At 49.2% G+C, this 21,135-nt stretch overlaps 6 protein-coding genes across 7 annotated transcripts; 4 read left to right on the forward strand and 2 right to left on the reverse strand.

Moving 5' to 3' along the window:
* Window positions 1–36: 36 nt before the first annotated feature.
* LOC131216030 (apyrase-like) lies at window positions 37–1,842 on the forward strand. The gene is made up of 3 exons (XM_058210428.1): window positions 37–411; window positions 471–1,320; window positions 1,388–1,842. Exons 1-3 carry the CDS (start codon window positions 37–39, stop codon window positions 1,840–1,842), a joined length of 1,680 nt encoding a protein of 559 aa, XP_058066411.1.
* A 537-nt stretch (window positions 1,843–2,379) lies between these two features.
* Window positions 2,380–4,431, forward strand: LOC131216031 (apyrase-like). Its single transcript, XM_058210429.1, has 3 exons — window positions 2,380–2,763; window positions 2,834–3,686; window positions 3,744–4,431. The coding sequence occupies exons 1-3, from the start codon at window positions 2,380–2,382 to the stop codon at window positions 4,193–4,195; spliced, it is 1,689 nt and encodes a 562-aa protein (XP_058066412.1). The 3' UTR covers window positions 4,196–4,431.
* A 929-nt stretch (window positions 4,432–5,360) lies between these two features.
* Window positions 5,361–6,653, forward strand: LOC131216032 (chymotrypsin-2-like). Its single transcript, XM_058210430.1, has 3 exons — window positions 5,361–5,385; window positions 5,884–6,440; window positions 6,504–6,653. The coding sequence occupies exons 1-3, from the start codon at window positions 5,361–5,363 to the stop codon at window positions 6,651–6,653; spliced, it is 732 nt and encodes a 243-aa protein (XP_058066413.1).
* Window positions 6,654–6,674: 21 nt separating this feature from the next.
* Window positions 6,675–14,611, reverse strand: LOC131216460 (E3 ubiquitin-protein ligase listerin). The gene is made up of 13 exons (XM_058210955.1): window positions 14,579–14,611; window positions 13,882–14,480; window positions 12,468–13,815; window positions 10,935–12,050; window positions 10,596–10,865; window positions 10,304–10,530; window positions 10,055–10,238; window positions 9,802–9,985; window positions 9,657–9,739; window positions 9,114–9,590; window positions 8,932–9,046; window positions 7,150–7,553; window positions 6,675–7,090 (listed from the first exon to the last, which is right to left on the reverse strand). The coding sequence occupies exons 1-13, from the start codon at window positions 14,609–14,611 to the stop codon at window positions 6,863–6,865; spliced, it is 5,268 nt and encodes a 1,755-aa protein (XP_058066938.1). The 3' UTR covers window positions 6,675–6,862.
* A 547-nt stretch (window positions 14,612–15,158) lies between these two features.
* LOC131205745 (uncharacterized) lies at window positions 15,159–17,475 on the forward strand. Its single transcript, XM_058197986.1, has 3 exons — window positions 15,159–15,290; window positions 15,375–15,942; window positions 16,008–17,475. Exons 1-3 carry the CDS (start codon window positions 15,159–15,161, stop codon window positions 17,420–17,422), a joined length of 2,115 nt encoding a protein of 704 aa, XP_058053969.1. The 3' UTR covers window positions 17,423–17,475.
* On the reverse strand, window positions 17,402–18,575 carry LOC131205755 (UPF0389 protein CG9231). 2 transcript variants are annotated; one of them, XR_009156763.1, is made up of 4 exons: window positions 18,376–18,575; window positions 17,883–18,152; window positions 17,495–17,812; window positions 17,402–17,429 (listed from the first exon to the last, which is right to left on the reverse strand). XR_009156763.1 is itself a non-coding variant. In XM_058197999.1 (3 exons), exons 2-3 carry the CDS (start codon window positions 18,149–18,151, stop codon window positions 17,590–17,592), a joined length of 492 nt encoding a protein of 163 aa, XP_058053982.1. In that variant the 5' UTR covers window position 18,152; window positions 18,376–18,575; the 3' UTR covers window positions 17,409–17,589. The 2 variants fall into 2 exon arrangements, 1 of the variants encoding a protein (XP_058053982.1); XM_058197999.1 differs by having other exon boundaries at window positions 17,409–17,812.
* Between the last annotated feature and the right edge of the window lie 2,560 nt (window positions 18,576–21,135).

Consider the following 21,135-nt stretch of genomic DNA (forward strand, 5'->3'; position numbering starts at 1 on the left):
TCAACAGGTCGGTCCCAGCATCTTCTCAGGTAAAAAATGGAACCAAAGCGGAACCGGTTGCTTGGTGGCTGTCTCTGGTTGTTGGTCCTGGCCGCTCCGTTTGCCACTCCGGCACCGAACGCACGAAGCGATGATTTGTTTCCCCTTTCGCTGATCCACATCAACGATGTCCACGCTCACTGGGAGGAGATTGACGCTGCGGGCGTCACGTGTGACTCGAAGCAGACCGCCGCTGAGGAGTGCCTCGGAGGTTACGCCCGCACGGTCACGATCGTCCGGCGTCTGCTGAAGGAACGGCAGAATCCCGTTTACCTCAACATCGGCGATAACTTCCAGGGCACCCTCTGGTACAACATTCATCGCTGGAATGCGACGGCGTTCTTCCTCAACCTGCTGCCGGCGGACGCTCTGGTAAGACCTCCTCATTGTTGGCCTGGAGAAGCGAAACATTTAGCCTTGCTTTTTTGCAGACCGTCGGAAATCACGAGTTCGATGATGGAATTGCCGGGGTTGTGCCGTTCCTGGAGGCCGTTGAGTCGCCCGTGCTGTTGGTCAATGTGGACAACTCGAAGGAGCCCGCCTTCAGCAAGTTCCGTCGCTCGATGGTGCTGGAGCGCGCGGGGCGCAAAATCGGCCTAATCGGAGTGATCTTGCGCACCACGTACAACATGGCCGACACGGGCGCACTGGTGTTCCAGGACGAAGCGGACGCGGTGCGAGCGGAAGCGGATCGGCTCGCCGCCGATGGTGTGGACATTGTGGTCGTTTTATCGCACTGCGGGCTCGATGTGGATCACATCATTGCGGAGAACGGCGGACCGAATGTGGACATCGTCGTCGGCGGACATTCGCACAGCTTTCTGTACACCGGGGCTAACCCGCACATTCCGATGACCCCTGCGGCGGAGTACCCGGCGCTGGTGACCCAATCCGACGGGCACCGTGTGCTAATCGTTCAGGCATCGGCCTACACCAAACTCGTTGGCGATATTGTCCTGTATTTCGACGCGCACGGAATCATCCAACGCTGGGAAGGAAACCCGATCTATCTGGACAACGAGATCGTGCCGGATGCAGAGATAATGGCAGCGATCGCACCGTGGAAGGTGCTGGTCGATCAAATCGGTGATCGTACGATCGGATCGACCGCCGTCGAGCTACCGAAACCACCGTGCAACTTTGGTGAGTGCGTTCTGGGAAATTTGATCGCTGACTCCATGGTGGACGCGTTCGCGTCGCACCAGACCGTGGGCCAAGGGCCCTACGCTTCAATCGCCGCCGTCGCCGTCGGTCGCATTCGCCAGACGCTGGCTCCCGGGGGTAAGTTGCATCGCCTGGGGGTAAGTGGCCGCGAAGACAACTCACGACCACTATCCTTCCCCGGCAGATATTAGCTACAAGCACCTGATAGAAATGATGCCTTTCGAGAACACACTCGTGTGCTACGATCTACGCGGGGATCAGCTGATCGGGTTGCTCGAGCACGGTGCCGAGCTCTCGTGGGACGAACACCAGTTCAACGCAAAGAACCTCATGCATGTTTCCGGTTTGCGTGTCGTGTACAACGTGAGCAATCCGATTGGCCACCGTGTCCTGTCGGTGGACGCCCTGTGCCACGCGTGTGCAGAGCCTCGCTACGATCCGGTGGAACCGTTCGCCATTTACCGCGTCATCACCGTGTCCTACCTGGCCGAGGGTGGCGATGGATTCGAAATCTTCCCCCGCTACGGCCGCAACAAGGTCGTTGCACCCGTCGGCGACGCGGAGGCGTTCGAGCGGTACGTGAGCGCCCGATCTCCGGTAGCACCGGCACTGGAGGGGCGCATTCAAATTTTGACGTGAATTTAACCGAAGCCCATCGTTGCCCCGAAGTGTCTCCGAATTTAATTAAAACTGAGGACAGGTAACGAATTTAATGCCATGTCAATCATGATGACCATTCGCTTCGACCCGACAGATTGCGCTTATCGCGCGACGAATTGCGCTTTTTATTGGAAACCTGCCCAAGTATCTTATCTGTTAATTCGCCCGAGGGGCTGAGAATAAGACGGTGTCCGTTATCGGCAAGAAAACAATTGAAAGTTCCTCGCGGATCTTGACACCAAGAGAGAGAGAGAGAGAGAGAGAGAGAACCGCGTTCACCTTTTTAGCATACAATCGCCGAGCAATGCCCAATCGAATACCACGAAACACCATCCAACGCCAACGCGCGCGACCAGCGGTCTTCTGGGGGGCGCCGTAAACAGACACACTTTATCTCATCGCCACGATCAGGTCTCAAAACCGCGGACCATTTGTCGAAGGTGGTGGTTTCGATGAGCTCGCGAATCGCGGCCTCAGTCGAGTGGAGGGCTTAGCTAAGCAAACACCTGTTTAACGATGGCCCCCGATTGGAGACACCGTGTGACTGGTGGCGGAATTCGAATCCCACGCTTGCGCGAGGCCATTTGCTTGCTGCTGGCCCTAAACTTCGCGCTAGTGTGCGCGCAGGAACAGCTGTTCCCGCTGTCGATCGTGCACATTAACGACTTCCACGCACGCTTCGAGGAAGTCACTACGGGCAGCGTCACGTGTGACTCGGCGGTGGAACCGTGCATTGGTGGGTACGGCCGAACCGTGACCGTCGTGAAGCAGCTGCTGGCTGAGCGGCCGAATGCGATCTACCTGAACGCGGGCGACAACTTTCAGGGGACATTGTGGTACAACATCCACCGCTGGAATGTGACCGCCGAGTTCCTCAATATGCTTCCGGCGGACGCCATGGTGAGCCTTCAGCCCGCAACCGGGAGCATTGCCCGCTAAGCTCGATCTCCACTTTCCTCCCCCCGCGTAGACCATAGGTAACCACGAGTTCGACAATGGAGTCGAGGGAGTTGTGCCGTTCTTGAACAATATCGCGTCGCCGGTGCTGCTGGTGAACGTTGATAACAGCGAGGAACCGGAGTTCAATCGATTCGCCAAAAGTCTCGTCCTCGAGCGCGGTGGCCGGCGTATCGGGGTGATTGGGGTGATCCTCAACAGCACGGACACGATCGCCAACACGGGACGGTTGGTGTTTCACGATGAGGTGGCCACGGTACGGCAGGAGGCCGAGCAGCTGACGGAGCAGGGCTGTGACATAATCGTTGTCCTGTCGCACTGTGGGCTCGATGTGGATGTGAAGATTGCGGCCGAAGCGGGCCCTTTGGTGGACATCATCGTGGGGGGACACTCGCACACCTTCCTGTACTCTGGCGATCATCCCACGATCCCAATGACGGCCGCGGGCGAGTATCCCACGGTGGTGGAGCAGCAGCCCGGCGGTCACAAGGTGCTGATCGTACAGGCGTCGGCTTACACGAAACTCGTTGGCGACATTATCCTGTACTTCGATGCTCAGGGAGTCATTCAGCGTTGGGAAGGCAATCCGGTCTATCTGGCCACGGAGGTGGTGCCGGATGCCGCCGTCATGGCAGCGCTGCCCCCGTGGAAGGTGGCCGTGGATGAAATTGGCAATCGGAAGATCGGATCGACGGGCGTCGATCTGGAGAAGTCCAGCTGCGGATACGGAGAGTGCAATCTCGGTAGTCTCATCGCTGAATCGATGGTGGCCGCATTTGTGCCAAGTGCCGAACCGGGGCACTGGACGTACGCCGCTGTGGCGGTCCTCGCCGTTGGTGGTATACGAGTTGGGCTGCTCCGAGGAGGTAAGCCCCGTCTCGGCAATCGGCTATCTTTACCCTAACGATCCGCCACGGTTACAGATTTGGCGTTCAAAAACCTGATAGAGGTGATACCCTTCGAGAACGGGCTCATTTGCTTCGACATGCGCGGCGATCACCTGATCGAGCTAATGGAATACGGCGTGCAGAAGTCCTGGGACGAAGATAGGTTCAGTGGAGCGAATATGCTGCAGGTTTCCGGGCTGCGTGTCGTCTACAACGTCACCAACCCGATCGGTGACCGTGTCCTATCGTTGGACGTGCTGTGCCACGATTGTGCCGTCCCGCGATACGAGCCGGTGGACCCGTTCCGGAAGTATCGCGTCATCACCAATTCCTTCATGGCCGGCGGAGGCGACGGGTTCACGATGTTCGAGCGTTACGGTCGAGCCCGGGTCCTCGGACCGGTCGATATCGATGCGTTTGAAGCGTACGTGCGCGACAAATCGCCCATCTTGCAGGGCACGGATGGCCGCATCACCGTGCATACTTAACCGGTAACAGTTAACCCCGAAAAACACGACGGCATCAAATGCACCAACATCCTTCAAAATCCACTTCATAACGGCTTTCAGCTACTTTACGAAGGGAAGATTAAGAATGGCGACGGCGAAACTTATCCGACAACGTCGCCAGCCGCAAACCGTTACAAAACGAAAGCTCCTGCAATTCGCCATATCGGTTGGCGTGATAAGACGGTTCTTCCGCGGCACGTGACCGCCGCACGAACGCGAAGGGCGCTATTTCTTATCGAGAGCGTATTACCGAATCCGCAGCTAAAATAACACGAGAACAGTGAAACAGGCCACGTTCCACGGCTTTTGTTTCACGAAATAAATGGAAAGAAATAAAGTAAAATATACGAAAACCGTAAACAGAATTGTTTTGTCAATAAAGTTAACAGCTTAACCCTCAATTCGATTCTAGAAACGCGAAAAACATTACCTATCGATCGATCGTCAATATCGCCTGCCGCTTTGGTTTGCGCTACCTGCCAAAGTCATGCTCTCCTGGTAGAATTCCGAACCTGTAGAAGCAAAATTTCGGTTCGCGGGACGTTTTGAATAATAAAGACAGTTGCGGCAACTCTCGCCTAAAGAAAGTCCGCGCAATACCTAGACGCAGTAGCTCATTAAAGCGTAATAACACAAAAATTAAGTATCAACTTTGCATAAACAATGGACCTCCCCGAATGGCCGTGTACAACACAACGAGTGAGATTGTTGTTGAGTTAATTTAATTAATTGTTAATTCAGCTTCCCCGCTGCGCAATCGTTGAGGCAAGGTGCTAGCAGGCAACTGACTTTAGTTTTGCGCTACCCGCTTTGGCCGTGCGGCTCCTGCTCGCCTGGTAGAAATCCGGACCTTTGGAAGCAAACTTTTGCAGCAGTGTCGATTTTAAATCGAAAATAAATCGTTTTTAAATCGAATGGTCCCCGGTCCCATCACAGTTTGCGCTACCCGAACGGGTCATGCTCGCCTGGTAGAAATCCGGCCGATTTCGGTTTCTTTCGAGTCGTTTGCGCTGCCGGTTCGGGGTCCTGTTTCCCGGGCAAAATCCGGATTTTCCTCGCTTTTCGGGATCGGATTGTATACTTACTTTCTCGGTTCGTTTCGGATTGGAAAAAGGCTCAAGACGAGAAGGGATTCAATTCCAAAATGGTGTTCATATTTATTTGTTCACGTAAGTAACATTTTCGAGGTTGTTTTCAGGTACGCGGCCTTAGTTTACTCATTTAAGCAAACATAATTAGACCAGAAGCATTAGAACTATAGAAAGATATTGAAAACTTGGCGGTAACCGTTTGTTGCGTTCTTCTATTGTTCTTGAATGATGCCTAAAGTATGCTAAACTGGCGTTGTGCGACTGAAATAAATTCTGCAGCATCTGCCATAATCAAAGCCACTTCAGTGCGCTCCTCTTCACTTTCTTTCACCATGCCATTGGGGCCAGATTAGTGAAACCACTCGACGGAGGGACTTGGCCCTTAAAGCGGCCAACCATGTTGAGTACTATGCATAAGTATAAATATTTATTGCAAACGGCCAGTGGCCAGCTATTCTGATCAGAGAGGCAGCATGGATCGTTACGTGGTTCTTCTTTCAAGTGCGCTTTTTTGCATCGCTTCTGGTGAGTGACGGAAGGCCGTGTTGAGGGGTGCAACTGACCGATCAATTGCAGCCGCCCCAGGAACACCGTCCATAAATCGTGTCGTCGGCGGATCGGATGCAGAGCCCGGCGCGGCGCCATTCCAGGTGTCGTTGCAGAGCCTTTTTGGACATTCGTGCGGTGGCGCAATCATCGATCGGAAGTGGATCGCTACCGCAGCTCACTGTGTCTCCGGCAGCAAGCCCGCCTTCCTGTGGGTGGTGGTGGGAACGAATTTACTCAATGCGGGCGGAAAACGGTATACGGTGAAGAATTTCTTCATGCACAGCCGGTACAATCGACCCGTTTTCCACAACGATATCGCGCTGATTGAACTGGATTCGGAACTGCAGTACGGAGAGCTGGTGCAACCGATTGCGTACAGTGAACAGGTTGTGCCGGAGAATGCAACCATGACGCTGACGGGCTGGGGACGGCTATCAGCCAACGGACCTCTTCCCAACAAGCTGCAGACGATCGAGCTGCAGCAAGTGAGCAACCAGGAATGCAAGCGTTTGCACCAGAACGCGGCGGATGTGGACATCGGGCATATCTGTACTTTAACGAAACAGGGCGAGGGAGCGTGTAATGTGAGGATAACGAAGCTTACGGTTAATATCGCCACCTATAACCTAACTATATCCCATTTGCAGGGAGATTCGGGGGGTCCTCTCGTGTACGACGGAAAGCTGGCGGGTGTCGTCAATTTCGGAGTGCCGTGCGCGAAAGGCTATCCCGACGCGTACGCTCGTGTGTCATATTATCACGACTGGATTCGCACGACGATGGCCAACAACTCGTAGGCTAAACGCATTTTCATTTATTTACGCCGTGTCCTAAGGTCCTACTTGTCTGTAACACCATCTAAATGAAACGAAATTGCAGTAAACGGTAACGTAGCCTATCGAACACAGTTTGAAAATGTTCTTTCTTCTATTACTATGAATGAGTACGCTAAAGCTAAAAAACACGATCCGTGGCTCACTCGTTGTTCTGTGAACCTGAACGCATCCTAGAAGATGTTCCTACAGATAGGGCAGGTTGATTTGTTGCTTGTGTTGAACCAACGGTACAGGCACGGGCCGTGGAACTTTTTCTTGCACGTCTTGCACGACAGCTTCGGCAACTGGCACGTGTCCTGGTGAATCACGCTGTAGCACACGTAGCACTCCTCGACGCCTTCAAACTTCCGATCCAGATTGCGTTTCCAGAGCGACAACCCATCCCAGATGGATCCATTCTGTTCACGAGAGGGCATGAGGTGAGAAAACGAATCGCATTGAACGCCGGTGTACGTACCTGATGCGTGAGAAAAATGGACAGCTGCATGACGACCTGTCGGGACTGCAGCCGGCCCCCGATTTGTTTGCCGCCTTCCACGGTGACTGCACCCAGCGGGAAGTTGCTCGGCAGCGTTATTTGTAGCTCCAGTTTTGCCTCATCGATCGCGTAGACGGCCGTCACCTGGCGAAGAGCCGAATGTGCCTTGATCTGCATATTGTCCTGTCGGTCTTTGCGTTCTACAAGGGCCTGAAATTCCTCCTGGCACAGCAGTCCCGATACGCAGTTGGAGGTAATTTTGCTGACGATCGTCGCATGCCGGTGGTTTAGGCCATTGAACCATCGGCGCACGATCACCGGAAGGTGACGCAGCGTTTGTGTGTACAGATGGCAGGCGTAACGTTCAAGTTTGGTGCTAGGCACTGAGGAGAAGAAAAATGAGACAAGTTAGCGTTAGGATCCTAGCAGGCTTGGCTTTGTACAGCAATTTCGCACACATCAGTCAAAGAAGAGGTTGACACGAAATGGAAAATTCTTGTTTCCAAAGTACGGCAACTGTCTACGAACAGTTTCCGCCCGAAGTTCCGGTGTCATCGTTAGAGCAAGAATTCAATGCAGGGGCCAAAGAGCGAAAACTGAGACGGAGATGTGAGTTGCAACAACAGCGATGTGCGGGTCTTTACCAAATTCCGACGCCGTGGAAGAAGATTCGACCAAAGTCGTCTACGATCCAGCCACTCGTTCAACCTGGAGCAGATTCCGTCTTTAATAGGGAACAGCTCGGTACTTCGGAACATATCGACCTCATTGCGACACCGAAACAAACGGTAAATTTGTTCCAATCCGCCCAAAGACACCGACATATAATTATGTGGTCTATTCCTTCAGCCCACTCAGAACATCGGTCCTACGTTGGCTTCGGTGACGAACCGCATCAAAGTGCTCTCCCGGCCGCGAAAGGTGCACGTCAAAAGTACGTTGGACAACTTTGCGATTCGTCTTTCGTTGACCCAAAAGGAACGGCTGGAAGAGTTTCTCAAAACCGAAACGTTTGTCAGCATACTGGACGCAGTGGAGTACGCAAAGCAGCAGAAGCGTGACGATGCCAACTTGCGCCACTATCGAGCCAAGCGTGATACGCGAAATCGGCGCGAAAAAAGACGCTTGGAAACCCGGCTTTTGGCAGAAGCCATCCAAAAGCTGGCGAAAAAACTCCAAAACTATTATCTGGGTGGTCAACTTTGTCCGTTAGACAGCGATGGTAGGCGCGCTGCACAGGCAATACTTTTCCAGATATGCCAGTTCATAAACATACGCCCGCCGGAAGTGACTGAGAACAATTATGACGGCGACATCATGAACAGATTTTACGTGGAGTTTTCCGAAAAAAATGCAGAATGGATATGTTGCTTATTGCAAGCGACCAACATTTCGTTTGCGAAGTGGCAGAGTGCAGCGACAGGGAACTCGTTGCTTTCGCACAATTCGAGCGTATTCGGGACGGATCTGATTGACGATAGTGAAGTTGTCCAGAAAATTTCTCAAGAACATGTTGGTCAATACGTACAAGATGCCACTGAACCGGTGGAAAATTCGGTCCAGGACGTGCACAATGAAACGGATGGAGAGACGAGTAGAGTAGAAGAAAACCTACAATCGTCGGCGATTGATGAAAGTGAACCTACACTCGTGCAACAAACTCAGAATGTCGAAAGCGATGAAGAGGGCACGGAACCTGATAACAAAGACGACGTAGACCACACGCTTGTACCGTAACAATTGCTTGTTGCCGTCACTTACTTTTGATTTGGCTCCACTGCAAGCTGGAAAACATTGCTTGTCCATAGACGGCGCAAGTGTCGGGATTGCGCAAAATTTCCTGTGGCATCAGCTTAAACAGCGTAGGTAACAGGAGCTGTAAAACGTAGAGCAGGGATTAAATCGGTCGTTGTTCATGAGCTACAACATCGTGCATTGTTTACGTGTTCAAATTGATGGTGCGATATCCATGCAGCGTAGATAGATCTTAGCTCCGACGGAGCCTTCGCACAGATGTCTAGAATGCAATCCCACAGCAAAAGAAACGGCAAACATCGTGACTTCGTGTTCTGTGCTTGGCTACTGCTCGTTGGTTGGTTCAATATGCTGTCTGTGTCCGACGATTTGTAGTTGAAATCGGATACAAACTCCCGCAGGAGATCTTCGTACTGATCTAGCTCCAACTTGAAGCGTTGCAACAAGTGCCAGTTCTCTTCCAGTTCTGCGCCGGTTTGCTGCGGTTGTTCGGACGATTCCGTACGCTTTAGCAGCTGATCCAGATCGCGCTGAATCAGCCCCAACGATAAGGATTTCAAAATGAAACCGGCGGCGTATCGAACCCGACAGTTCCAGTGTTGCACATTGGTGAGCGTGAATGTCATGAGATCGTCCAGGGATGTTTTCGAGTCTACCTTATTGGCCTGTAAAGAAAAGTGAACAATGCTTTAAAATGGTATAAACGACAAGGGAGAGATAGGGTGCCTTACCTTCAATACGTACGAAAAATCTAAGGACTCGATATGCGAGCTGATCGCTTCGATGAAGTATTGATCTGCGCTTCTGTTGCGATCTAAAATTGTTTCACAAATGTCATACCATGGGTTCTAATGGTCGCATTAAATGATACCATACCTAATTGACTGACAATTCCAATGAACGTTTTTAGTAACACCAAGTTTACGTCTTTCGCGAACACATTATCCCATTCCTCGACCACGTTTGTAAGCATTTCCGAAGAACTGCGTAAACGTTCTGCGTTGAAGAATTGCATCAAACCGTTGAACAGTTGAAACACGGCAGCTATGAAGATTGAAATCTACGCATGCAAACCGAAAAAAAAATCGACATAATACCTTTGGAAACAATTACTAGGTAGGTAACATACATTATGGTTATGGAAATTGGCGAAACTTTTCGACGCCGAAAGCGTCCAGGAGCTGAGTGCAATGCGAATAAAGTCCCATTTGTTGATGTCCAGCTCGGAAGGGAAGAACCGCAATACCACCGCCAGCAGATGGGCCACCTCCACATCGAGGAAGAGCTTGTTTTCGCCCGCTTGGGACAGATCACTGGGTAGAAGAAAAAAAAGGATAAGCATCGAAAAAGGATCAACATGTCAAGCAACTGTGCATACCAATTGTAGAGTAACATTTTCTGTGCTGTCTGCCGGGAGATGAGCTCGTGCAGCACTATCAAGCAGTTTCCGATGATTTTCCTGTCATTTAGCTCATTGTAGTTGGTAGCAAAATGGTTTTCAATCAAACACCGCGCTGATGCGAGCTTCACCTGTACGTCGAAATAGTTTTCGAAGAGGTTCGGTCCGATCGGAAGACATTTCGGTTGCATTTTGGCCGATAGACACTGAGGAAATGGCAAAATACAAAGTTAGTAACATCAGATGATTTGAGGCATACCGATATTGTCACCTGTAAAATGTTAATGTACGACATAAGATCGTCACTGTTGACAAATGTCGACGCATCTTCGTAGAGTAGAACGGGCCCATTTTCCTTGTCCGCGTACAGATCAACCACCAGCAGCGTCGTGAGAGATTTAGCCCAAAGCATACCCCGCTCGTTGGCCAGGGCTAATAGTTTTAGCTTGATTTGCTGCAATATATTGTGCGGTATGCTCTTCAGCATGAGAGTTATCTTTTCCTGAACGGCTAAAATCAGACTCTCCACGAACGGTTCCAGCTGCAAGATCAATTGGAAATGGGATCAGATAAAATAGGAAAAAGGGGGTCACCGACCGTACCCCCTTACCTGTTCAGTATTGTATAAAATCGTATCGCCGACGGTAGCTAAGTATATCACAGACAGTATCTTTTCGTAAATCAGTTCCGACCATTCGTTTAAGATCATTAACTCATCGTCATCGTTGGATGTCTCACAGTCGTCCATTTCCTCCGTAGCATTACTTGGAAGATCTACTTCCATTTTCTCCTCTTGCTCATCTCTCGGTGGCAGCTGTTTGACCTTACGGGAAAGTTTGTCAACAATGGATAAGGAATACACGGCTCGAAGGAGCAAATTTCGCAATGAAGGGTTTGAGCACTGTTCCACCGTGATCGCTGTAGAAGCTAATTTTGGCTGTGTCGTCGTCAGGCGACCGTGAAGAAGTTCGATGTAAGACGCCAGCTGAACCATGGTTTCTGTGTGAGGTTTTTCTTCCGTTACGTTGTTGTCAAATAATTTCGCCAACATGGAGTCGATCTGTTCACGACGTTTCAAATCATCGCTTTTCAACCATTCTGTTGAGCATGCCATAAATTTGGCCGCAATTTCCGCTAACTTCTCTACCAGAATCAGTGTGCTACTGTCATCTTGTGCGTAGAACGATCGCAAACGAACTTCGAGAGCATCGACACATTCGCGAATTAGTGTGTCGTCCACCTTAATATGCTCCTCGGACAGTGAACCCTGCCAAGAGGTCGTCGCCTCCCAAAGTGTATCATCCGACAGGTGATCGCTTTCCACATTATGTACAGTGAAATCGAACAGTGTGCGGAACAGCGGACGATACAGCTCGGACAAAGACTCATCACCGCAAATGATTGGCATCGTTTGAGCGAGAAAACTGATACACACGTCGTGCACTTCTTCCGCTTCGGTGCTAAGTAGTGGGGCCGTGATGGTTTCAATAATCTTCCCACAGGTTTTCGCATCTATCAATATTTCGCCGCTTTTTTGAACGAAGAAACATTTTTGTAGCAGGATCATGTTGTCCTTCGTGTTACCGTTGGCCACTTCCCGCGCGCAGTCGACGATTGTCTCGGATGCCTCGGTTTGCGAAAGAAACCGTTTTATGTTGGGATCCTGGCACAGAGGGTGGCTCAATGCTCGCGTAATGATCCAGTTCCGAACGGTTTTATTGGCCATCTGCAAAACAATCAAATAAGAGTAAGTATCGGCCATGCAACATTTGGCAATGCCAGTCAGTCGTAACGCAGCTGTTGACTCATATGTTGTTTATCGCAATCCTCCACAAGTTGCCATGGACATCGCAAAACCCCTGTTTTAACAACGCTCAAAAGATTGACCGCAAGTTTCTATGACTGTTTGCAATCGACTTACTTATTTTTTGTCGCCCACCATTAATTGTGCATTGTTTGTGTCACGATGAGACACCAAACAGTTTGTCATGTCTCAACTACATGTGACGGAATAGGGACAAGCGACACAGCATTTTTTATACGGAGTTTAAACTTCGTTCGATTCGCTTTTTCGTCACTACGGGTGTCACAAAATCAACAAGGGATGGCACAATGAGCACAGAACAATGAACTTAACACCTACCTTTATCCACTTGTTCAGCACCAGCAAACGCTCTTCCGCGTTGAGGTACTGATACAGAATAAATATCACATCCACTACGTACTCCGACTGAAGCTTGGGGTCTTGCAACCAGCGAGCAAACGGGTCGAATAGAGGTTTCAGATTTTCACTACCGTCGGCCAGAAACACAAACATCTCGCGACGCTGGAATGCCCGCATGAACTGCTCCAATTGAACCAGATATTCTCGTTCACGATCGACGGTGATCTTCGCGATGTACAATTGGCATATTTTGTAAACCAATTGTTCGATTTTGCTTTCGAATAAGATCGCACGGTCGTTGGAAGATGCATTGCCTGATCCATCCACGGCGTCGTTGGTGGCAATTTCCACTGGAAATTGAACCCGTTTGTACGAGTTTCGCCTCAAGTTCTGCACAAGATCAAGATGCGAGTCAGTAATGCTGGGCGGGTTCTCTTTACAATTTACGCTATCCTTGATCACTTCGTATAGGCGTTCCCAGAATGTGGCCAGCAGCTCCATGTAAAGCCCGTGGGAAGCGCTGTGTTGACACCAATGATCGAGCAGATTGGTCATGTTTTGGAAAACGTACTTTCCACAGGACGCTTCACTTGTAATGCACCACGAAATTACTCCAATAAGGTGACGTTCAAGGAGGTTCATACAAAATTCGCCCATCTCTGCATCGGTCATGGCACCGTCGCGAACTGAATGCACAATGACGTACTGGAAAACTTCGTAGTACGCTTGAGAGATGGCAGACACATCTGAACGGCTGGTCTGTACTGCCTTCAATCCTTCATTGATGCTTTCGAAGAAAAGGGAATAAAATTTGGCCAATCGCTCCGCTCCCAGAACTTCGCGTGTACATCCGGATACCAGGGGAAGCATGTGCGGGTAAATGCAGGCCGCATTCCCTGCACCTCCACTTTTGAGCAGCTTCCAAAGCTTGGGAAACACGGCTTTCTCGAAGTTTACATAATTGTGCCAGCCGGAGATGTTGGCCTGGATCAGCACAATCGAACTCCATACGTGCGACACGACGGTAGGGTCCGTTTCGTCCATAAACTGAAACACGTTGCTCGTGATCGCTGCTTCATGGTTCTCGGTCAGAAACGGACCGTACTGCAGCAGGGCAGAGATGGCCTCAAACCATGCAGATCGTACGGCGGGCGTTTTGTGCTTGTGGTACGTCCAGAATTTCGGGTGCGCGAGCATGGCACCATTCTTTTCCGCTGACTTTTTCAAACTTTCCACCGGAATCTTAGTCAAATAAAGCGCATAACCGCGCAAGCTGGATATGAGCACACGTTGATACTTATTTTCACACTCTTCCGGTGTGTGCGATCTGCAAAATGGAAACGAATGAAATGCGATCAGCGAGCGGCGGATGGTATCGAGAGTCCTTACTCACTTTGGGTTGCTTAAGGTGATGGCCGTGTGGATGGTTAAATTTTTCGTAAAATAATCCAAAATTTCGTTCTCACAAAACACAAACACTTCGCTAACCTTCGCCGGTGGAAAGGCCCGACTGAATGACTGCTGTGCGGAACTGGCCGCCGGCGCATAGGAATCGTATTGAGAAGAGATCCATGCCGGAACAAACTGCTTCAGAAACGGGGCAATGTTCTTTCCGGCCCGCGTAACGATGGCAGCCTGTGCCTGCTGAGCCGTTTCGCGCACCCGGTGCTCCGCATCGGTCGCAAGATTCACGTAGATTCGTGGCCAAAATGGAAGCACTGCTTTCACCACTTCCACCTCAGCACTGCCGATGAGTTCTGTAAACTCGAGGAGCGCTTTCGTTTTGGTAGTCGGGTCTTTTTTCAGCATTTTACGCAGCACTATCTGCAGCGTATCGTCGAGATTGGGATCAATCTCGTCCATGCCGTGGTTTGGATCGATCTGTACGAATCCGGGCACGACCGGCATGGTCGTGCTATCGAGAGCCGTGAAACCGAAGAGCGTCGGTACGGACGTACCGAGCAGTTCCGCACTGCGGCCCGAGCTGGAAGGCTATAATACGGAGGAAGTTATGCAAAAACGATCTATCGTAGTGCACCGTGCTTGAGATCCTGAAGGTTCAATCCGCAGATCCGCTGTTGTTTACATACCTTTGTGTTGTTTTTCGTTCGCTTTCCGCCCATGATTTCTGGTGCTATATTTGGTCAGGTTTATCCCAAAGCACTTTGTTTGCAATGGCGAACGTTGCAATCGAGAATAGCTCTTGTTTATCGGCTGCCTTCGATCACCACGTAGCAAAATCCGAGTTTCACACTGCGTAGTCCCGTTACCAACACTGTCTAAACAATTGCAATAGTCGCAATTCTTGATGTGAGGATTACACTTTCACAACATGAACCGAGCGAATCGATTTCAAATCATTTGCCACTTATCACCCAGCTCGTCACGGGAGTATTTAAATCCAGTCCAATCCAATTTAACTTTATCGTCCACGATCACACCATCGCATGGATTTCGCATCAGCGGGAAATTGTTTGACATTTGACATTCTTCTTCTGTCGGAGTCGTTATCGAAAGGTCGACGAAAGAAGCGGCATTTGTCATCGTTCTTTTGTCGGACTCGATGTAAAACAATCGACGAAAGAAAGGCGCTGTCACTTTACGAAGAGCACGTTGTTTCATTTGTTTGCATACACAATTTGCAATTCCCGGCGAGCTCTAAGCAAGAAAATGGCTAAACTGCTCGCTTATTACAATCTGTGCCCTATAAATAATATCGAAGACTTTCTAGGACTGTCGCGGGATGTAGATCTTGGGTGTGTGATAAATACGCTCGGACGGAACATCATTCTTGTCGTGAAGGTAAGGTCGCACACTCGCGATCGGTTTGCAACTCACATTCTAAACAGCACGGTTGCCGCTATTGTTTCTAATTCTCCTTGGTAGCTAAGCAACCAACGGCAGGTGCGTAGCTGGACGGTACTGGATCGGCTTAGTAGTAAAGTGGTTTACGATTTCAATTCCGAACGCTACGTCGGAGTTTTCGGTGGACGGTATTTGCGTTTCTGGGAGCGAGAACAGCACGATTTGAATGCATTGAAAAAAATTAAGTTGTACCGAGTGATACAGGACTTGTTCACTGTTGAGAGCGGCCAAACACTGGTGCTGTACAACGATGGGACCTGCGAATCGCTCGAGAGTGCATTGGAAACTAGAAACAGGGATCGAACGAACCCGGCTGCTATTGTGCAGTCCGGGAACGTGGACCACGAGACGCACACTATCCAAGATGTCCAGGTGCTAACGCTGGACGACGGATCACCTCTGCTGACGTATTACGTGAGAAACGGAAAAGACGACTCAACGGAACTGAACTATGCCCTTCTCGGCAAATCCGATCTGAAAGTGGTGAATAGGTTTCAGAAAATCAAACTGGAACGGATCGGCGACGAACTACAGCTTGCTGGACGGTGTATTGTTGATAGCAGCGAAGGACCATCACTGATAACCCTTTGTAAGCACGCCAGTCCAAATGTTTGTCCTCAGCCCCTACTTTGAAGAAGGTTTCGTCCATTACAGGGTCCGACGGCCGGCTCTTCATTCTTCAGCTCAGCCTCGGCCAGTCACCGAAGCAACAGGAGGGCGTGGGAAGTTTCTTCGAGCTTGTTCAAAGCATCGACGTCAGTCAGCCGCTCTCGATGACCAGCGTTGGCAAGGACTGTATCGCCATTTACGCGAACAACAGTAATCGGGACGGGGCAACATTGGCGCTCTTCAACGTTCAATTTAAAGTGTTTCAGGCGAAGCAATACTTTAAGGTATATTTCCGAGCGTCCCGTATCTGGGTGGTAGAGGGCAACATTTTGCTCGCATTTGGGGAAACGTTGGCAGTCGTACCGTTTAAAATCAGCAAAGAGCAACTCTCGGACCTGATTGGCAGCCAGCGAACGTTTGATCTTTCGAGCACGATCGATGACGAAAGTATCAACGACGAAGCGGAATTTTGTGAAGGTTACACGTTCGGCGGATCGCTGCCACCTGTTGAGGAAGTGAAGGAAGAAGACGATGACTCGGAAAATGAGCCATCGCCTCTATACCACCAGTACGCTAGTGAACAAGATTTCGAAGAAACTTTACGTCAGGTGTACCGTGAATCGCTGCCGATAGAAGTTCTTCGCGATGCGACGCAAGAGGAGGTTCAACTGAAGCTGTTCAACAATCCGGACCTGATTCTGGGCCCATTGGTGCTGAGCGAAAAATGCGAACTGATCGCCGAAGAGATGGAACGCAGCGGTTATTCCGAGATCGACATATGCGACAAAGTTGTTCCGTTGATGATTAAGGCCAACTTATCGAACGATATCGCCAAGTGTTTGAAGCGTTATTCGGTCCTCTCGGAGAGACTCCTTGTCCAGACATTGAAATATGCCATGAGTTTAGAACTTGAAGCTACCGATGAAAAATGCGAACCTGATGCAAACGAGTTGAACACCGTTCCTGAGAGGATGGAGCCTTTGCCCAATCAGAACGTAATTATCGACGCGCAGAAAACCCATCCATCTCGGCGTGACTTTTTGAACGTCGTTCTTTCGTGCAGCTTCAATCGTTCATCGTTAATTCCGATTGTTCGAAGCGGAATTGACTTTACAACCGTATCGAAGCTATTGCAGCACCTGGAATATCTGCTGGTCGATCCGATGGCTACGCTGAGTGAGACACTGCACAATGGTGATCGGTTCGACAGTGATGAGAAAACCGTCGAATGGATCATGGTGCTGCTTGATTCGCACTACCAGCAGTTCTTACTCTCGAAAGACGAAATCGTTCAAGAGCAGTTGCGACGAATCCTGGTCATCGTGGACGGACACATCGGTTCGCTGCGGCAACTAAAATCGCTTCTTCCCGAACTGCAGCATACAGTGGAGTGTAAGAAAGGCTTCTCGTCCGCCAGCACTAACAAATGGTACAGTGTTGAGACGATTCAGCTTTACTGAGTACAATCTACAAGAGAACGAGCGTATAATAAAAAGGAATCATATTTCCACAAAGCCTATCAATTCACCTACTTTATTTACATAATGGTGTGGCAGAACAACTGCGAGGACAACACTTTAAAATACTCCAAACTCCAATATATCCGAACAGAGATGGTAAAAGGTTTTCACTTTTTCGCTTCGGCCGCCAGCGAAGCCTCGTATTCTTCGTGGGCCTTCTTGTTGTACTCCTTGTGCCAGTCAAGGTTCATCTGGGACACGGACTCTCCACGCTCCTGAGCCTTCTTCCCGCTGATCACCATAATGATGCAACCGATCGCCGTTGCAATCATCATGTAATTGGCGATCTTGATGCGCACCTGGTTCCGGACTCGCTCCATCGTTTCTTGGCTGCACAAAACGGAAGCATATTGGCGATCGGTTGGCTGAGCGTGTGCCAGTTTGAACTATGATGGCTTACCTGACGAAGCTGGGAACTTCATCTATCGATTTGTATCGTTTCGCAAAAACAAGCATACGTTTTTCCAAGTTGTTTGGAGAGTGGGTATGTGTACTCAGTTTAGGCCCATTGCCAGTTGTGGCGCTCGGCTTGGGAGTCTGCTTTGGCTCGACCTGGGAACAGAACGCTCGAGCACTACGTGACTGAAACAACGTCATCGTTACCGGCTTATGCTGCAGGCCATTGGCAGACCTACGTGCGATTTCGCATGCTGTGCGCAAGTAGTTCATCCTAATGGAGAAAGGGTAATGAGAGGCAGTCAACATAAACCGGTTTCCGCGTCTTCTCTGCTGCAGGACAAGGTACCAGCAAAGTGACAAGCGGGCACCGAATTTCAGCAAATAGCTTTTTACCGTTAATTAAAAGTTCAACAACAGGTAATCAATTGTAATCATCTGGAGCGACGCTAATGTTAAGAGACAAGCGGAAAGATTACACAATACAATATACTTACGCGTGAGTGTAATTAAAAACTCAGTTCCAATGTAGAATTGGCAGCGACACACTTAACAGCTAATTGCAGGCGTGTAACTCGTGTAATGTAACTCGCGCTAATACGTTCACTTAAATGTGCTCCTGTACTTCGTGGTGGCGATATTTATTGCCTATTTTATTTTATCAATCGTTCGTCCTGAGGATCAACAAACAGCTGTGTTGCTGTCAAAACCCCACCATCGAAGGAGGGGAAATGTCAAAAACAGTAGCGTAGTTGACAGCCCGAAACAGGGACAGTGGCGTAGCCAACTGCGAGGGTTAATAAAAAGGAATTTTTGTGAACGACTTACATAATTTTTTTAAATAGCAGATGAAACACACAACGAAAAACAACTAAGGAAATGTTTTACGACCCGCAGCTCGACGGGCCAAGGCTTCAGTAGCTCCGTCAATCGGGGTCTCCTATCGACGTGAGTACCGCAACAAGGGGACGAGTTGGAACGAGTGCTATCTAATGAAGGTTTCTACGTTTTCCTTCATCGGTGGGAAAACTTTGTCCGATTCACGCTAAATGTAGGCGAGAAGTTCTTGTTAAGGTGCGAATCCATCTCAGCAGATGACACCACAAACTGTTGGTTCTTGGCGCCGAACTCCTCAAACGGCGGCCAAGTAGATAAATTTAAAAAAGCCTCGGCAGACCCCTTTGCTGTGTATGGGCAACCCCTTGCCGGACAAATGACGCTTTTCACTCATCCAGTCGACGTGCCCGATGGGTTGAACGTGTTTACCTCAAGCGACAAAACACAACTGCTGAGCACAAAAGAATATCGTTTGAAGGATATGATTTGTAAACTATGTACAATTAATATGCCCAGTTACACAGCGTTTGTGCCTCTTCCTGAGTCCTTTGCAGAGAGCTAAGAAGATTGTTAGATTTCACAAGAAGAACAATTCTGTCTTTTTCATTTAAGTTGTTAGTAGTTCTTCCTAGTATTGGCGAGGATATTGGTTATCGGATTTGTGTTAGAATAAGATAAGAATAAGATACGAATAATATAAGAATTAGAATAATATAAAACTCTAAGAGAAACCTTTCACTGTTGTCTCTTTCAAGGAACAAGAAATGGCGTTCAAATGTATTTTATACCCATATCAGCCTCAAATTTATATAACTTAGCTCCAAACGGTCAAGTATGATTACAAAAATAATTACACCGAAAAATTATCACATTTCCACGCCGAGCTTTAATTTCTTGCGCGGAGACGCAACAAACCATCAAAATGCATTCACTTCAGAACTTCACCCTCAAATTAAAAATGTTTGAAAACGGAAGCGAAACTACTCCACGAACTCCAGCATGAATGAGCTTCCGAGTCAATTCTTGGCGCTTTCGTTTGAAAGCTTTGTTGTGGTGAAAATCCTCGCGCATGGCCACCAACGAAATTCACCTCCTGAATACCGAAGAACGAATATGAATACCGAAGAACGTCTGTAAATTAATGTTACGCTAGTTTTTACGCTTCGTGTGGCCTCCCAGTTTGATTAAATTTTTAAAATCATTAAAATTATTCAACAAATCGAAAGGGATCCAAAGTCAACATTTTCGGTAAAACATTGCATTGCAAGATGTAACGATGTTCGAACGGAGTAAAGTAAATTGGAGAAGGAGATGCACGAATGCGTTTCGTCCGTCCGTAGAGGATGTGCAAATTAGCGGCGGATCTTTGCCGGAAGCCGGTCGACGATGACAACCGCAGGACAGCATCCACAACAATGTGTAAGTAATGGCGACGCCTGCGAAATACAGCGCGGTCCTGTCGCCGGCAGGGCAAGATAAAACTGCGGGATGGCAAAAAGCTTCTGCGGGTGTGTTAATAAACTTGTATGTGAGATCGAACGCCGAAGCCGGCGAAGGATGGCCCACTGACGCTGTCTGGTGCCTGGTGAAAAGGCACTGGCTGGACTAGTAAAAGGCTAGAAAAAAAAGGAAACTAAGGGGACTCCATTCCTCGCCATCCGTTGGTCGCAAGTTGCAATTTCAACTATGGGTACTATTCTTTAAGAGAGTGGCTCAAAATAAGTAACAACTTCCTGTGAGCTGTAAATTTGAATTAAGAAAATGATTTAAAAAAAATTCAATGAAAAATGACGATTGCACGAAGTTTTCAATCCGAATTTGGATGCTTTCTGCAAAGCTCAAATATTTTATTTTATTTTTTTCGCCCAACGACCGATCAGTGTGTTTATGAGCGGTACGTTGCTTCTGCTGCGTTAGGCATTAGAAAATATGCGACTCTTGCAGCAACGCCAATGCATTATGTAAGGATATCGCACCATATTTCGCTCTGTTTCGGAACCGAATATTCCCTGTGCTCTCTTGGGGAAGGCAAGGGGGTTACGAGGGCATAGTTTATGCTCGTTTTCACCATGCCCCCAGCATCCTCGGCAACCATTCCGGGGGCCACTATTACGAAGTTACGGCGCGTTTCTTTTCAAGCACACAGTGCAACGCCAAACCAAGCCAAAGTTGGGGATGAGAGTGGCTGCAAATTGTGTTACTAATGCTTTTGGAAAAACAACCAAATAGCAACACATTGCACCGGCCGGTCCTCCCTGTTGCCGGTGGTCGTTGGAGCTCGAGAGTGCGCCCCAACTGTGCTGACGGCGTTTTGGGAGATTGCTAATAGATTACCCAATCCGTAGCTTAGTCGGGTTGCAACTGCAAATTGTCAATCTCTGCTGGTGCGTGGTTGCCGTTGATAAAGGCTCAACTGGCTC

Source organism: Anopheles bellator, chromosome 1, assembly GCF_943735745.2.
Source record: "Anopheles bellator chromosome 1, idAnoBellAS_SP24_06.2, whole genome shotgun sequence".
Classification (NCBI taxonomy): Eukaryota; Metazoa; Arthropoda; class Insecta; order Diptera; family Culicidae; genus Anopheles; species Anopheles bellator.

Coding starts and splice junctions, on each gene's coding strand:
- LOC131216030 (XM_058210428.1), top strand. CDS start 37: ATGGAACCAAAGCGGAACCGGTTGCTTGGTGGCTGTCTCTGGTTGTTG. Junction 412..470: donor TGCTGCCGGCGGACGCTCTG/GTAAGACCTCCT, acceptor GCTTTTTTGCAG/ACCGTCGGAAATCACGAGTT. Junction 1,321..1,387: donor CCAGACGCTGGCTCCCGGGG/GTAAGTTGCATC, acceptor CTTCCCCGGCAG/ATATTAGCTACAAGCACCTG.
- LOC131216031 (XM_058210429.1), top strand. CDS start 2,380: ATGGCCCCCGATTGGAGACACCGTGTGACTGGTGGCGGAATTCGAATC. Junction 2,764..2,833: donor TGCTTCCGGCGGACGCCATG/GTGAGCCTTCAG, acceptor CCCCCCGCGTAG/ACCATAGGTAACCACGAGTT. Junction 3,687..3,743: donor AGTTGGGCTGCTCCGAGGAG/GTAAGCCCCGTC, acceptor CCACGGTTACAG/ATTTGGCGTTCAAAAACCTG.
- LOC131216032 (XM_058210430.1), top strand. CDS start 5,361: ATGGTGTTCATATTTATTTGTTCAC. Junction 5,386..5,883: donor GTTCATATTTATTTGTTCAC/GTAAGTAACATT, acceptor GATCAATTGCAG/CCGCCCCAGGAACACCGTCC. Junction 6,441..6,503: donor AGGGCGAGGGAGCGTGTAAT/GTGAGGATAACG, acceptor TCCCATTTGCAG/GGAGATTCGGGGGGTCCTCT.
- LOC131216460 (XM_058210955.1), bottom strand. CDS start 14,611: ATGGGCGGAAAGCGAACGAAAAACAACACAAAG. Junction 12,051..12,467: donor TGCTGAACAAGTGGATAAAG/GTAGGTGTTAAG, acceptor ATTGTTTTGCAG/ATGGCCAATAAAACCGTTCG. Junction 9,986..10,054: donor CCAATTTCCATAACCATAAT/GTATGTTACCTA, acceptor TTGCATGCGTAG/ATTTCAATCTTCATAGCTGC.
- LOC131205745 (XM_058197986.1), top strand. CDS start 15,159: ATGGCTAAACTGCTCGCTTATTACAATCTGTGCCCTATAAATAATATC. Junction 15,291..15,374: donor ACATCATTCTTGTCGTGAAG/GTAAGGTCGCAC, acceptor TCTCCTTGGTAG/CTAAGCAACCAACGGCAGGT. Junction 15,943..16,007: donor ACCATCACTGATAACCCTTT/GTAAGCACGCCA, acceptor CGTCCATTACAG/GGTCCGACGGCCGGCTCTTC.
- LOC131205755 (XM_058197999.1), bottom strand. CDS start 18,151: ATGAACTACTTGCGCACAGCATGCGAAATCGCACGTAGGTCTGCCAAT. Junction 17,813..17,882: donor GAAGTTCCCAGCTTCGTCAG/GTAAGCCATCAT, acceptor CGTTTTGTGCAG/CCAAGAAACGATGGAGCGAG.